Source organism: Thermobia domestica, chromosome 8, assembly GCF_964235325.1.
Source record: "Thermobia domestica chromosome 8, izTheDome1.hap1.1, whole genome shotgun sequence".
Taxonomy (NCBI): domain Eukaryota; kingdom Metazoa; phylum Arthropoda; class Insecta; order Zygentoma; family Lepismatidae; genus Thermobia; species Thermobia domestica.
In genome coordinates, this window is record NC_137461.1 from 170808158 (window position 1) to 170826142 (window position 17985).

At 35.2% G+C, this 17985-nt stretch overlaps 1 protein-coding gene across 6 annotated transcripts in view; it reads left to right on the forward strand.

The window, feature by feature from the left end:
- Positions 1-17985, forward strand: part of Mo25 (calcium binding protein Mo25) — a 201628-nt gene that overhangs the window by 108859 nt on the left and 74784 nt on the right. For all 6 annotated transcript variants that reach the window (XR_014132748.1, XR_014132749.1, XM_081769268.1 and 3 more), the window contains one exon: positions 14919-15087. Coding sequence is in view for 4 of the 6 variants with exons in the window: in XM_081769268.1 (XP_081625394.1) it covers positions 14919-15087 (169 nt within the window). In the remaining 2 variants the exon portion in view is untranslated. The remainder of the gene's footprint in view (positions 1-14918; positions 15088-17985) is intronic.

Genomic DNA, 17985 nt, shown 5'->3' on the forward strand with positions numbered 1-17985 from the left:
CGTTTTTCATTTTTTGTTTAATCGTTTCCTACTCATACATTTCCGATTTATAAGTACTGGAAATTTTATCGGATACAGGATCATTTTTGGGGCCCATCTTGAAAACGGTGCCCCATATCAAAAAGTGTTTCCTACAAAAATTGTTCAATTTTTCAAGCTCTTTCGAACGAGGTATCACTCGACATATGTTCCTATTTGAATATTTTACGTTCACCCCCCTCCCCCCAAAATGGAGGGCGGGGGAAACCTAATGTTTGACTCATATCTTAGGCCCCTCTGTATTGTATGTTGTCTCTTAATAGTTTTCTTATATGATGTATAGTTCGGGAGATATTGGCTTGTAACACTTATTTTGATTCACCCTGTATGTGTGTGTGTGTTACTTAATTTCCTCCAAGGACTAGTACGCGATGTGATCTGCTCACCAATTCTTTAAATTTAATATGATTTCTGCTAATTACAAAAATGAAATTCAATATATATTATTAGTACCTAGTATTTTTTGAAAAATTATATATAAACATACGCATACGTATTATTTAAGAGGTTCCATTAACTGGCTAAACGTAATCGCATCCAGTACCTTACACATCAAATCAAGTACGTTACCAGTCTCCATTCACAGTAACAAATAGCCCTAAATTATTCTTTCCAATTATAAAAAAAAAGCTTTCTATTATGTACTAACGTTTAATTCTGGGACTAATATTCAATAGTAATTAATGGTATTGAACCCAGGTCACTTATTCAAATGCAAGACGTAACCAGTCACCTCTCGCCCAGAATATATAACCATCAAATCATTCTCTCAGTTATAATTTGTACCCGTTTTAAACAAGCCTTTTAGAGTATTAAACAACTAATTAAGACTAATTGAAATTAAGTGGGAGAGTTATCTAACTCTCCCACTCCGTAATAATCGGTTTTTAAATAGAGCAAGGCGTTAACGAACAAATGTTGGTGATTACTCCCAGATACTTTTTTTTTATTTCTACACTTTTTTGTTATATTTTTCTTTTAACAGCCACAAAACCAGTAGTTTTGAGTCTTGAATAAACGCAAATAGCATTTATAGTGATAACTGTATTAGAGACTTTAAATTACTTTTCGTTTTTTTTTAAAACATGTTTCAACAAGAATTCTAAGTTACGAACGTTCATTTTGACTCAAAACCCTGATTCCGTACTTTCCCTAGTATTACCTGTTTTACACTGCGACGAGACATTCGTAGCGGCTAGGCAGCTAGGAGGCAGCTTACGTCATCGCGCGAAGCACGCACGAGTCCTTCAAGGGGCGTGGCTTCCTACGAACACAGATACAACTGCCAACGTAACAACTGGTGGTTCGGAATAAACAACTCTCATAGCTTCAGTGCCCAGAGCGAACGGAGAATAAAGTATGCTTGAAGATTTTTCTCTCCCCTTTTTTTTATTTTAGGAATCAATAAATTTTGCTACATATAAAGTTAACCGGACCCTCCAAAAATTTACCTACATAAAAAGAAATTTATTGATTACGTGGAAGAATTTAAGTTTCATATATATATTTACAAATATAAATAACAATTTAACTCAGAACAACAATAACAAAATAACATAAATTTATAATAGTTAAATACTTATACACCCATTATTCGTTTTGAAGATCGTAATATTTTTATGGAAATTTAATTGATTACTGATAAAGTAAGAAATTAATGTAACTTACAGTGACGCAGACTATTTTCTATCCAACATAAGAATTACGAAGTGATGTAAGAACTCCGGAGTTTCGTTCCTTTATGTCGGAGAACGTAGCTACTGCGAACAACCGTACAACGCTTAGGACCAGGAAAACATTCTACAGGCGCCTGTAAATATAAGATTTTGAACACAGTATAATTGGTATAACAATATTTCCTTAGTCTAAGCTACACAAATTACCTTAACTTACATTAGGTACAACAGTTCGTGGTGGAATACATTTCTTTACAAACATAACATGTCTTTTTATACGAATACTCGGATCTTCTACCAGTTCAAGCCAGACAGTGTTTCTGGTGGGGTAACTTAATATTTTATAAGGACCAGTGAATTGGGTTGCGAATTTAGGGTTAAAGTTCTTTTCTAAAGAGGCTTTTATAATCTTTTTAACAAGTACGAGTTCCCCAACCTCTAACATATTTGGAACCCTTCTACTATTATATAGGGCTTCCCGCCTCTTCCAAGCCTTGTCAATATTGGCAGCGACAATTTCAGCAACTTGCTCCTTCGTAGCATTATTATCTAAGATTCCAAAGTCACAAATCCACTTTACATCTAGAGGCGTAAACAATTTCCTCCCTAAATAAATTTCACTCGGGGCTTTACTAGTCAGACTACTTTGACTCGCGTTAATGGTAAATTGTACTTGATCTAATAATTGGGCCCATTTCCTTTGACATCTATTAACGTACGATTTCAAAATAGCCTTTACCGAACGAATTCCCCTTTCCGTGATATTACTGGAAGGGTTATAAGGAGAGGTTTTAATATCCTTTACACCTACACTATATAGAAAATGCTTGAAGTATTGACTAGAGAAATAGCTAGCTCCATCGTGCACAACGCCGTATGAATATAATATTTTTTTCAATTTTTCACAGATTACCTTAGAAGTTATATTTCTTAGAGGTTCTAAAAATAGAAACCTACTGGCTGCATCCATAATAACTAATATATAGTTATAACCATAACTAGTAGGCCATCTACTCGCTACGTCCAAATACCAAACGTTATTGGGCTAAGTTATAACAGGAGCATAATATTTTCCGACTAATTTAGTATTCCTATCTTTGCATCGCTGACATACATCACACCGTTTCACATAATCCCTAATCTGTTGTATCATTCCCGGCCAGTTAAATCTGGTAGCTATCTTATTAACAGTTTTATAAAATCCTTGGTGAGAGCCACCTACAGTTTGATCGTGGAAATATTCGATAATAGTACCTCGTAAATTTTCAGGAACAACAGCTCAAAGTCCCCCATTAACCTTTCCTTTTGTTTCCTTTAGTAAAACGTTATCCTTTAATAGGTAACCATCAACATGTTCCCTCCTTTCTATCTTCTCTATTATCTCTCTCAACCTAGGATCATCTCGCTGCTGTTGAGCCTATGGTTTATTTAACAAAGGTAATTGCCAAAAGTTGGCATAATTTACAAAAACCTGTTTTCCATCATGTGATTGAAGATCTAGCATAGAATCATCAACTGGTTCATAATCTAAATAGTTGTACATCCTACTGAAAAAATCAGCGACCTGGTTAGCTTTACTGCGCAAATGGATTATCTTAAACTGAAATTTACTTACGGTCTCAATTAGTGTCCCATACTTTTTTTGTCTTTTGTGATTATGTAATAAACACTTCAAGGACCTATTGTCACAGTATAGTGTAAAAGGAGAGTGTAAAAACATTTCAAATTTATTAAGAGCCATAATCAATGCATTCATTTCAAGTTCGTATATATTCTTACTCCAGTGAGTCTGAGGAATCATTTTTGAATGGAAATACACAGGACGCAATAATCCATCTTCAGTATATTGACTGAGTATACAGCTATAGGCTTTCATTGAAGAATCGATATGCAGAACAAAGCTACTATTAAAATCAGGCACCTTTAATAAAATATGATTAGCGAAAGCTTCCTTTATTTTCTCTAAAATTTTGTCTTCCTCTTCCCCCCACCTAAAGGGTGTTTTTTCAGATCTTAATTTATTCAAAGGATCCACTAACTCTCCATAATTGGGTATAAACATTTTGTAATAATTACAAAGACCTAATATTTGTGCCAAAGCTCGTCTATTTTTAAGCCGTGGGATGTCCTTAATAGCTTGCAATCGATCCTTATCGATAAACATATTGCCTCCACCAAATTCAAAACCCAAATACTTGATATTAGTTTGGAAAAGGCTAGTCTTATTTGGAGACACTAATACCCCATTGTCTTAACCTATCTAACACTTGCTCAAGTATTTGCTTATGTTTCTCTAAATCATCTGTATGTATTAGGAGATCATCATAATATATATCAAAATATTTTCCTACAATGCCTTTAAACACTTTTTGCATCAAACTGCTTAACATAAATCCACTATTTGTGAACCCCATTGGTAAACATCTATGCCTAAGTAATCTGCGTGGAGTCGCAAAAGTGGTATAGACTTTACTATCATCCGTGAGTCTACATTGATTAAATGCTGATTTTACATCGAGCTTAGATATAATTTTATGCTTCCCAGATTTGCAATACAAGTATCAACCTGAGGACTCGGAAAAGCATTTATAATAACCCTAGAATTAATATCACCGTAATTAATAACAAGCTGTTTCGATTTATCCTTGTTAACTACAAAGAAACAAGGCGACACGAAAGGAGAAGTATCAACCTCTTCAACCACACCCATTTCAATTAATTCATCAACATACTTTTCGAGTTCGGCAAGTTTATTTTTTTGGCAACTGATACGGCTGTTTGACACAAGGGGATTTATTTCTTATCTGAATTTGATATCTAGAATTTTTCACTTCTCCCAATCTATCCGTTATTACGTCATCATAGTTATTTATAAGGTTTACAACATATTCATTTAAACTAGGAAACTGTTTATGTAAATCAGGAGAAATAATTATATTACCCTTTTCCGAATCATACTGGTTGCCATCAAAGCATGATTGACCCTTGGCTTCATGTCCCTTCAGTTGTAGATCAGGTTGGTCCAGCTGATAATTTAGGAACTCCCCTGGTGACTCGGTTTCAAAAATCCCACGCTGCTTCTGACACCCAGTAGACCAACGCTGATTTTCGGAATGCCTCGTTGAATTATGCTGTGGCCGATCCGATGAACCATGCCTGGTAGTATAATCTTGTACGCCAATTGGGATGTTTGAACCAGACGCCTTGAAGTTACTCGAAGACCCCTCCGGTGAATCCGCCACTGGACGCCGCTGCACCGAAATATCATTGGAAAACCTGCCATAGGACTCGTCCTGGTTCTGCTTGGCTCCCTTAGTTCTGCTCCGAGCAAATTGCCTGGACTACTTTGGAATCGCATCCTTCGACTGCATACATGACTGCGAACTATCAGACCCAGCAAGAAGTTGACCATTCTCGTGACCAACCATCAGTTGACAATGCATAGGGCCTGTATCCCCTCTTCCCCCAAGTCCAAGGTGGCGTGGTGGACCGGGATCCGATAAGGAGACCCTACAAGTAGAAACATTACTCGGCAGAAAACGATTATTTGGTAATGGGGTAACTAACAATTTTGCAGTTAAATTCTCACTCGGTATAGTAAGCTTCTTAGCATTATAGTCAATGATAACAGGATGTCTCAGGAAAAACTGATTTCCCAGCAACAATTCAAAATCTTCAGTTGGGACAACATAAAAGCACTCCGAAAACCGTTTATTTTGGATCAAGAAGTATATTTCCACAGCTTTTGTAATGTTAACATTATTTTTTCCTAGGACGTTAAATTGTAATTGAACTTCCGAAACCTTTGGTGAACACTTTTTAATAAGGTTATCAAAACAACTCTCACTTATAAAGCTCACGCACGAGGCTGTGTCTATTATTGCACGTTTCATCAAACCACATAATTTTACATACACAAAAACCATATGTGAATATTCATCACTACTTACATTACAATGGAAGGTTTTATTTTTTGTTGATTGATCGCAGTAGCGTGCTACATGATATTCAGAATTACATTTAAAACCTCTACGCGTATTCTTTCCTTTATTTGCAGAATTACTTGGGAAAGCTCTACTTTGATTCTTTGGCAAAGCTTCTTTACCTAATGCAGAAGAAACCTGATTCGGATTGTTAAATTGAATACTAGGGTAAAGCATATTACTACTAGGGCGCAACTGTTTATTTATTTTCACAAAATCCATAGTATACCTTTTATGTGAATCATAAAGATCTGCCATTTGACGTAACTCTGCCAATGTATTAGGTATCCCATTACTTAGGTATAACGTATGTATTTCGGGGACAACTAAATTACAAATTAGACTGACAAGAGAAGCTTCATCAAGAGTCATTCCCAAGACATTCGAAATAGATTGTTTTTCATGTACAAATTGCATGAACGACTCCATAGAATTCATAACACGATATAGTTTTTGTTGTATAAATGTACAACACGTTATTGTAGAAATAAATTTGACAAATAATCGGGAACTAATATCTTTCCATCCAATGGTAGTTCCTAAAAGACATAATAATTCACGATATAATTCTCCCTTGGTTCTACTTAGACTAGCCACTAATACCGCCTCTGACGGAATAGCTTGTCTTTCTATCATATCATCGATACCCACTAGGAATTCAAATAACATGTCACTATTCATGCCATCAACGAGTGGCAATTGATTTATTTGTAATTGAATGGTACTATATAATGCCCTCGATAAATCCTTATTAAATTCAAATCTTATAGGTGGCCTATCCATAGTTACGATTGAAGATTCAGCTTGATTACGGTCCGTTTAATTTATTAAATCTCCTATCCGAGAACTAGTATTACGTACTCTACTATAGTTCCCCACATGACCCGGTGCACATGCTTGCATTACTAATGGTTTAAAGGGATCAAATTCATCCGAAAAATTTAAACTTGAATTAATGGACATATTACGATCTTCATTACATGCCATTATTGATAAATATATATATAACAGGGACAGAATATTTCAGACATTTAAATTTTATATAGCAACAGTCAAATCTAGTTTTTTACTAAGAAACATTTGCCCTTGTTTGATTTCACTAGTCAAATTTTCTGGGATGCGTGTATTGCAAGCCTGCCCTTTTATGCCCAAGCTAAGCAAGCAACACTGAAAGGGCAGTGTAAAACAGGTAACTTTAATATGTATTACTCAAAGGGGTGTCATAGAGACATTAAGTTCAAGAAGAACTAGAAGTAATGCCGGGAATTATAGGTATATACCGTAATCCCAGAGAAATCAAACATTTTGTTAAAAAACAATAACAATATTTTATTTCAATTAACGTCTGTGGCTGCCTGATTTTTGTTAGTAACTGAGAAGGAAAAATACATGGCCAGCTAAGGCAATATCTGAACAGTCGAGCCCAACCGAAAACGCTCGATAATGATTCGATTTATGTTAGTATTTGACAAGGCGAGCCTATGGCTCTGAATATATATATATATATATATATATATATATATATATATATATATATATGTGTGTGTGTGTGTGTGTGTGTTACTTAATTTCCTCCAAGGACTAGTACGCGATGTGATCTGCTCACCAATTCTTTAAATTTAATATGATTTCTGCTAATTACAAAAATGAAATTCAATATATATTATTAGTACCTAGTATTTTTTGAAAAATTATATATAAACATACGCATACGTATTATTTAAGAGGTTCCATTAACTGGATAAACGTAATCGCATCCAGTACCTTACACATCAAATCAAGTACGTTACCAGTCTCCATTCACAGTAACAAATAGCCCTAAATTATTCTTTCCAATTATAAAAAAAACGCTTTCTATTATGTACTAACGTTTAATTCTGGGACTAATATTCAATAGTAATTAATGGTATTGAACCCAGGTCACTTATTCAAATGCAAGACGTAACCAGTCACCTCTCGCCCAGAATATATAACCATCAAATCATTCTCTCAGTTATAATTTGTACCCGTTTTAAACAAGTCTTTTACAGTATTAAACAACTAATTAAGACGAGCAGAAAGTAACTCTCCCACTCCGTAATAATCGGTTTTTAAATAGAGCAAGGCGTTAACGAACAAATGTTGGTGATTACTCCCAGATACTTTTTTTTTTTTTCTACACTTTTTTGTTATATTTTTCTTTTAACAGCCACAAAACCAGTAGTTTTGAGTCTTGAATAAACGCAAATAGCATTTATAGTGATAACTGTATTAAAGACTTTAAATTACTTTTCGTTTTTTTTTTTTTTTAAACATGTTTCAACAAGAATTCTAAGTTACGAACGTTCATTTTGACTCAAAACCCTGATTCCGTACTTTCCCTAGTATTACCTGTTTTACACTGCGACGAGACATTCGTAGCGGCTAGGCAGTCATTTTCTCTCCCCCCTTTTTTTTATTTTAGGAATCAATAAATTTCGCTACTAGATGTACATTTTGATATAAATTCTTATGTCTTGAAACGCTTGTATGAACGTACATTCAACTGATTTACGTTAACGTAGTTTTTTTTATGTAAGTATTTATGCATTAAGGAATATATCATAAAATGCTTTTTAAAAATCTAAACCATTAAATACTAGAAATGAAACGACCTTAAGATTAGAAGTCCAGTGCATTACCACTGAGCTAACGTGAACACTCATTCATAGCTCCTTCTGAGAAAATAAAACTGAATTTTAAGGATAGTGAAATTAAAATCCGTAGCAAATATTTTCTCTCTCCTTTGTATTTTCCATTATACTATCTATAAATCATTTTGTATGTTCGGAGTTTTTACTTTCATTCAAATGTTCTTTTACGTATGGAAATGTATGCGACTAACAAAGCATGTGCTCACCTCTATAATACTATAGTTTCGAAACACTAAATTATTGTACATTTCAATGAACGTTACTTTTTCTACACTTAATACTATTTCAGCATGTCTTATTTCACTTAAAAGAAGAAATACATTTGCACAATTTTTCTAGATTGTGTACGTTGGCTTGATACATATGCTAGATGAGATGCCTATTCTTCTCACGGTGAGAATAAGTTTACGAAAAATATTTGAAGCCCCTTCCTCTTAGGAAATTTATTTCAGTGTCAGTTTTACCCTTAGAATTAATATGTCGGCGCAGTGACGACATGACTAGAATTTATTGCGCAGATTGTAATGGCAGGACGAACGTTTCGTTTGTTTCTTTTTATCAAATAGATTTCTGGCAACGTGTAGATTCTTTGTTTACTTCTATTTCAGTATTCTGCGCAGTGTTACCAGCTTTACAAATTTATCCAAAAAAAATAATTATAGGGATATTTTTTACAACAAAGGTTGAATGCATTTGTGCTTAGATTCGTATTATGTGTATTTTTTTTTTTTTTTTGTTACATCCTGTTGTTGGTTTTCATCTACAAAAAAAGAAGAAACCCATTACAATTCTTCTATAACCTTATCTGTCGAAGGAAGGTTTTAGAAAAAACAAGTGTGAAGTAATTTATTTTTCTCCCTTCTCACTGGCGAAAAGAAAACAAACAAGAAAAAAAGGAAAGAGATCTTCTTTGTTCGCCTCCACGGGTAGGAACACATTACCAACCTTGAACCCAAACACCCTCTCGTCTTCTCTCCATCCCCTCTGAATTTGTGGTTCAGCAGGCCCAAAAGTCATTGTTGATTAGCTAAAAATAAACTTGTGACGCATTTCTAACACACAGGCTTTTACGCAGATCAAAGCAGCAAAACACATGAGGATGTTCAGTTAGTTAGCAGTGGTTTTACGATACAGCGATGTGTTTATCTTCTATTTTCAGTGTTACCAAGTTGTAAAAGAAGTAATCTCGGTGTTGCCAGCCATTTGTTTTTGTATGTTTTTTTTCGTAACGATAGGTGATTTTTCGCTACTTTTGGCAACACTGTTTTCCTCAGAGACCTCATATGAGTCTCGATGTTACGGAATATAGTCCCTGATGAATCCAACAAGGTATCAATTATTACCCTGCTACAATTTCCAGAGTTACACATAAGCATTCAATACAACGTAATTAATGTGCGAAAATAACCTTATTTACCCTATAATATCAGGGTTTCACGTATAATTTTTTTGTTAGTGCGTGCTCGCTGAAATTTTGCGATACTTGCAAGATATATTGGCAATAGTCAAGCAAACATTTTCCAATATTTATCTACAGCATGAAAGCAGTGTTGCCAACTGTTTTTAAAAATTTTGGTAAAAGTACACGAATTTTCCCTACTTTTGGTAACACTGCTTCCGTAAGAGATCTCACATGAGTCTCGATTGTTACGGAATATAAAAGCATGGTCCCAGACGAATCAACTGACGTATAAATTATTGTCCTACTATAATTATGAACCAAAATACACTTGCCCAATTAAAAATGTTCAATTTTCGCCTAAAATAGCCATTAATTCTAGGGGTTAGTGAAAAGGATACAGAAGATACTCTACTTTTCACATAAATATTGAATCACCCTACCTCTACAAAATACGACTTTAATCATATTGATGTAGCCTAGCCTGAAGTGGATACAAACTACCTTCCAAAATTATTAGAAGCAGGTCAAGCGTTTTCTACGAGGGCAAGTCAAGAAAGACTTGGACTGATTTTTTTCCCGGCAGTTCTGTTAACGCTGGAGCTTCATAGTTTGGCATACAAGTAGGGTGGGTCTTGCTGTGCATATATATAAAATGTTGTTAAGGAATCATTGCATGTTTGGTAACCACGACTTTTTATTGCAGGTGATGTTCTGCGCCGCCTCTAGAAGTCGCCTGTAGAAGAAATGGAGTCATTACGAGATGAACAATTTACAGCTATACGGTTCTGCTATCGCCTGGGGAAATGTGCAACAGAAACTCTAGGAATGTTGAGAGCAGCCTACAAAGATGACGCTCTGCCACGAAGTACCGTGTTCTGGTGGTTCAAAGAGTTTAAAGAGGGCCGAATGACAATCACGAAAGCTGGTGGACCAGGTGTATCAGCGTCAGCTGTTACCGAGGTGAACATTAACACGGCAGCAGTCATTGTTAGAGAAGATCGCCGCATCAGTATCGACGATCTGGCAGCCGCACTACGCATATCTCATGGCAGTGCCTTCAAAATTTTGCATGACCACCTCCACATGAGCCGAGTGTGTGCGCGATGGATTCCGCGACTCCTGACACCAGAGCAGAAGGCCGCTCGAGTGGAGACTTGCAGGGAGCTGTTGCAAAGGTTTGAGGATGGTGGAGACGCCTACCGCACCGTGCGACTTTTTTCTATTCCCTGCCCTAAAATCCAGACTGCGTGGACGCCGCTTCTCCGATAATTCCGAGGTTCTGAAGGCATCGGAGGCGGTTTTGAAGGACCTCTCAAAGAATGGCCTGCGACACGTGTTTGAGGACTGGAAGACTCGAATGAAAAAGTGCATTCAAATGGGCGGGGACTACTTTGAAAAGGATCATGTGCCTGTTGCTGAGTAATAATAAATTGCCTAGAAAAAAAAATCAGTCCCAAGTCTTTCTTGACTAGCCCTCGTATGAAGTCGACAAAAATTTCAGTAATTTTTAAAATTTTATATTATGCCTGTCCCATCCCATCATCCTCTGCTGATTGGGATGAATTTGTACTTACACGCCGTTGGGAGTGTCACTATTCATTTCAGTGACCCAGGAAACTACAGTAAAATCTGTCTCTAGCAGAATTGAACGGGACTTGCAAAAATTTCCGTTACAGATACGTTTTTGGTTAACAAAGGTAGAACTCTGAGGGAAAAAAAAAAACAGTGCATTCATAAAGGAGGACATAGAGATAAAATAAGATGCTCGACGAACCTTAGTCAATAATTTACAATATTTATTTCTACTATGCATTAATACACGCAAATCTTACAATGAAAGGAAAAATACTGTTTACAAGTTAACTTAATTTTTACAAGAATCAAGGATTGTTTTCTATATTATACATCACTGCTTGTCTGCTCAACTTTCCTCAGTGATTTTAGCCTGAGAATCCACAGTAAATATATCAGTGTAATTTCGAAGAAGGCAAATGTTTCAGTTCCTCTAAATGTTTGACAGAATCTAGATACATCTTTAGCCTACACCCTTCTTTCAACTCAGTGCCTTATTTCTCTTCTTCCTCCACTTCCTCTTCTCCTTTCAGACTTTCCCGTCTCCTTTAGCCTAACCGGCATAACCGTGGGACGTAAAACTTAAAGATTTCATTTCATTTTGTTTTCCTTTCAGACTTTCCGTATAATTCTCAACTAAAGCATGTATATCGGTCTTGTCTGCTTTGATTTGCTCATCACTGTCTTTTCTTATAAATATATATCTAACCTCTCATAAAGTGTCTAAAAACTTTCTAAATGCTACACTCCGAAATTCAAAATTATCCGCTAAGAGGTTTTCTTTATTTCCGTTTCCCGCGTAATAGAGTTTCCGTTTAATGAAAGGAATTTAACACGATTTTCGCCAGTAAATTCATGGGACCGTGAAATATTTCCGTTTAACACAAGGTCCCGTTTAATAAATGATTCATTAAAGACAGGCTTTACTGTATGAGTAACACACTTAAGATCAGCCGCTTTGCGTTATTTTTCCATATTACTCCTCCCAAACTCCATCCTTTGGGGTATCTTACTACCATAGTTCTTTTTCTTAGATTGAAAGTAATGTATCCACTACATTTCGTTAAAATTGCTCCAGACGTTCCGGTGTTACGCTGGAATATACATTTATACACGTATATACATATATATATACGCTGTGCGAGCCACTCCTGCCCCTGCAAATTCAAAATACAACTGACAAATAATAAGCATCAGAGACCGAGTTTCGAACCCTCGACCTTCAAGTTTCACAAGTTTCTACGAATACTTAGTGTCTCACCACGCTCGGCTACCGTCAGCACAATTGCGCTTTGCAGCTAGTATCTATGTAAGAACGGAGGGAACATGCAATTCCCTCTGTACAATCTACGGAAATTGCGATAGATCTAGGCTCACGTTTTTTTGACTTAGTCTCTAAAAGAGTTTCTAGGTTTTTTTCTGAACAGAAGTATACTCTACTACCTACTCCCCTGTATGTATAATGTGTGACTACAAATACTTTCCCAATATCATAAGAATAATTCAATGTAACAGAATCTATGAAGAAAATTTTACCATAGTGAATGGCAAAATCACTTTTAATTGAAAATTGAAACAAACTAAAAGCTTATTGCTTCATTTTTCTTTCATTCGGGAAGGGAAACGCATGTGGGTTTATTTTTGTTCTTTTATTCATTCAAATCTTTTTCATTCTCTCTGTGTCTGTTTGTCTCTCTCTCTCTCTCTGTCTCTCTCTGACCTTCATTTTAAAAAGACAACTATCAAGTTAGGAGACTTCGCCAGCACTGGAAGAATAGTCGAGGTGTTATAGGCGCTGGTGTGGTGATGCCAACGTCTTCAGTTCAAATCCACTCTACTGTACCCTTTGTTCTTACACGGTGAATGATAAATTCTCCGTCTCGAGATGAGATGCACTGATCATGCAGATGTTAACTTAGAGAATGGAGATAGATGTTATTGAAATATTATCAGGAACAGTAATCCATGTTCATATTTGATTATGTTTTTGTTTATTCTTCTTTACTAAATTAGTTTTTGTTTACTTAGAATATAGCAAGGGATAGTGAATATGTTACGGCGTTCTACAAGAGAGAATTTGTGTTGCTTTGATCTTGTAAATGCATCTAATCGAGACATGCTTGTGTTATTAAATAGAGTTTAAATTAGTCAAACTTCTGTTATGTGCTCACAAATACTCACAGATATACATTTTTACTATTTGTCATATTTGAAACGTATAATTCGTTTTCTATTGATGCAATGGTTTTCATAAATTAAAATGTCACACATTGCATATCTCGCTTTTACTTTCTTAGATTGTCTTTTTGTTTTTTCAGTTGCAGGTTTTGAACACCCTGAAAACTAATAACAGAACAACGGAAAATATAATTGTTAGGTTTAGTGCGTAAATGACATAATACTTATTATTTTTTAAAAAATGAAGAATACGACGGTTTTGCGCATTGACGAAATTTTCGCAAAACAAAGATGGGAGTCAAATCATCCCGCATGACGTGATTTTTTTTTTTCATAAAGTTTCAGTAGAGATATTTTCAACTGAAAACTAACGAAAGTGAAGGTAATGTTGAAATGAATATTGTAAATCATTCAAAGATTCAAGGTATGCTGTGAAACAAACTGAAAGTTGGAACAACATTGATTTTTCCTTGTGATGTCTAAGGTTAAATAAGATAACTTGTAACTGTCTCATGATATCAATCGATCTGTACATACTAAACGATGTGTTTTTCCCTATTGTTTATTCGTTGCAGAGGCATGAATTTTATTCTGCTGTTTTGCAGTTAGCTACTGACATCTTCTGAACAGACTAGAGCACTTGTAGAATCACCTTACTTAGTTCTCAACCCAGCCAACATAACTGCAAATTTGGTTGTCTAACGTTGAGGGATGTGAAAATTGGAAGTGTGAATGCACTTTTGTTCGCGTGTATACAATATAAAATTGGTCCAAATATACCCCTTAGTCCTATTCCAGATGCTACAGGTAGAGGCTTAGAAATAGATTCTCCAAGGCGGCTCTCTCTGTGCGGCCTCTTTGTAAGCAGCTAGATAATAAAGATAAGAGTGGCCCATGGATACAAATACATTGGAGATTTTGTAGATATTGGTGGTTAATGAAATCGAAGCCTTTACAGATAAATTAAAATAGTGGTGTCTAGTTGTGCATTGTTAGAAACACTGTTTATAGTATGTTTAAGTGCAGAACTATTGCACACAAAGCCATGTTGGCTGTATTTATACATATATATATATAATGTATGTATAATATGGATAGATAGTAAAGTGTGTGTATGTCAACAAGTGCTGGGTATTTGTTCTCACCTTCAGTTTCTCGCTTGGAGACAAGATTGTGACGCTAGTAGTCCCACGGAAAGGATAGTTTAAGATAATTTCAAACTGCCTACTTCTGTTTGAAGTGTTATTTAACTATAAGGAAGTACAATTTTTGATTTTAGTTTCGTTGTAAATCACACACACTTTGTTTACTATCGTGCTGCACTATATCGTATAAATTAAAATATTTACTTGCGAAAATATTTCGGGTGTTAATTCAGTGGTATGTTTGCTTGTAGGTACGAGCATCAAGAAATTGCTCTTAATTGTGGAACTATGTTGAGAGAGTGTGCTCGATACGAGGCCTTAGCGAAGATTATGTTATATTCGGATGACTTTTTTAATTTCTTCAGATACGTAGAAGTTTCGACCTTTGACATAGCAAGCGATGCGTTTTCCACTTTCAAGGTATGTAGTTACATGTAAGCTACGATTTGTGTTGTACTTTCTTCTTAACAAAAGTATGTGTAAAAAAGCCTTCGTGATGGTAAGGTATTTTTGTGTCAATGATTGTTTTATGAGTAAGAAAACCAAATAGAATTATTGCGTTATAACACAAATTGCATAATGTAAAACAGCACATGTTAGTAAACTACTATTCAACTAATTCTAAGTTTTCATTTTAAAAATTTCTAAAAAAAATCTAAATAATCAACTCCGGAATAGCTTTCATTTATATGTTAATGACATTCCCTTTTCCAGTAGAATTACAATGAAGAAAGTTAGAAATGTGCATAAGAAGTGCACAGACAACTTATAACAACTAGACAGTTCTTCTATGTACCTAACTACACAAACAGACGTTTAATTCCGGAAGAAATATAACCGTTCCCAAAAGCTTCATCTAGCCAGTGCACAAAACGAGGAAGAAAAACGACAAAATCTATAATACTAACTTCGACACCAGAACAATTGCGACTTACAAATGAACTAAAAGAGAAGATTGGTGCACAATGTAAGAAAGCTTGCAAACCAAACTGAGACAATGTGAGGATGAAGACAGTTATGACTCCGGCTTGATCTTGCAGAACTTCCTTTAGCTGTTGATTCTTCAGATTCAGTTGATTCAGAATCCGAAGCTAGTGTCAGTGCAGAAACTAATGAAATCAGTGTTGGCAACTTCATCTTATTGAAGTTTAATACAAAAACGAGACTTGTGCATTTATGTTGCTAAGGTACTGAATAAAATAGGCATAATAGCCAGAGAATATAAGGTTCAGTTTTTAAGAAGCTAGGGAGTAACATACAACTTTGTGTACCCTAACGTAGATGATGATAGTGTAATTTGTGAGGATTATATTGTCCTTCACCTTCCGATGCCTATAAGTAGAAAGGAACACGTCGTCTTCATGCTGATCTTGAATTTTCAATAGATCTAGGTTCAATCGAGAATTCCGTTAAAAACATTTCAAGAATAAAGTATTAAAAGCATTTTCGTTCTTTCACAGGAATACACTTTCGATGTTTTTATTTCTGAACAATAACTCAGAATTTCGTGTTTCTTGTTTCTGTTTCTTCCTTGTTTAGAAAAACTATGTTTTTGACATTGTTTAAGAATGTAGCAGGCAGTTATATATATATATATATATATATATATATGCGTGCAAAGTGCTTTCAAGCACTTAAATATCCACATTATAAACTTGTATTGGTCTAATATTTACTACCTTATGTTATAAACACTTAATACGCACGGTAATAAAGGTAAATAGAGAATACGTACATATATAATTAATTTAAATGAAGGCAAGTGCCCCAACGCTCCTACAAGCACGTCCTATGCCTCGTACCTTTTAGGAGGATTGGGACATTTCATAGAGTTTACTTTAAAGCAAGGCTGTGCTTCTTAGTCCACTGCGATATGTGTAAAATAAAATTACAAGCATCAGAATGTATGAGGCTTTCACACTAACCACAAATTTACTTCGTTTCTCAGAAAGAAATAATATGTGTAAAGTGTTCCAATCCTCCTCCTCTACTGAATGTTCTTTCACAAGGTACACTGTGGGGAAAGCCAAAAGTGAACACTCAAGGAAAACCTCTTTCACTTGGGAGTTGTATTCCACAAACTTGCAACGTAATTCTTTGAGAAATAGATTCTTCAAGCCATTCAATGTGTGCATAAACATCGTAAAATCATCACACATTCTTTCCTTATTTACAATAGAGGCAAATCTGTCAACAGTCGCCTCCAGCTGGGAATTTCCATAGGTAGCAAGTTTTTCTAGCAATGTAGGGTACTTTTTGGGATTGGAAGATGACATCAAACAGCTTAAAATGTCTCGGGAATCATTTGGGAATCTTACCTCCAAATTGTCAATTTGATTAGCAGTGAACTTCTTCCTTACATTTTCAACTTCCCGTTGATAGAATTCAGATGAAAAACAAAGCTCGTTTTTCGTCTGAATTTCGTGTGTCCTTGTATTTCACATCTTCGTCTTGATCATCAGGACCAACATAAGACTGTATTTCGTTTAGAAAGTCTCCGTCACTACGTCCCCGAATACTCTTCAATTGAAGAACACTTTAGTAGCATTCACCAATGTCTGTATCATTGACTTTTTATTACGATTTTTGTTGTTCAAGTTCACTCACTAGCGTTTCACATCTGTTTACAGCCTTTACTGCTGTAGAGTAACAGCCAATGTATGGGCTTTGGTTAGTTTTATGACACAGCTTCACATTTTAGTACTTCCTCAAGTTCTCTAAGCCTATTATATGACTGCAGAATTGGAATAGTACTTGTACAGCTGATCAATAGTTCTTTGATATTTCTTTAAGTCATCAAACTTTAGAAGCTGCTAAAGCTACCCTGTATCAGGGTTGGCTGTTTTTTTTTTAAATGGTTTAAACCAAAAATCGAAAAATGTTCGTAACAGTGTAAGTGTTCCTAAAATCTTGATGAATACACATTTGTGGGTTATCACGTGTCACTCCCGCATATTATTCGTATTATATTCAGACCTAAATTCTCCATTCGTTACTCAAAGAGATTATACTTCAAAAGCAACTTTTTGTTGTTGTTGTAAGTTTATAAATGTTTCTTTTGTGATTTTTTAAGTTTGTTGTTATGCAATTGCAATCAAATAAAAATTGCAAATATTGTTTCGCTTTAATAATGTTTACTATTGATAAATTACATCGAAATACCGTACTTTTGGGGGGGGGATCATACAACCCCCACGAGAGGTATTTACTGAAATCAGAAGTATCTTTGGTATCTATTTATGTATAAATGGGTCAGAGCAAAAGTGAATTCAAATAATTCTTATCTTTATTCACTTTTCTTACTGATACGCAAATTAA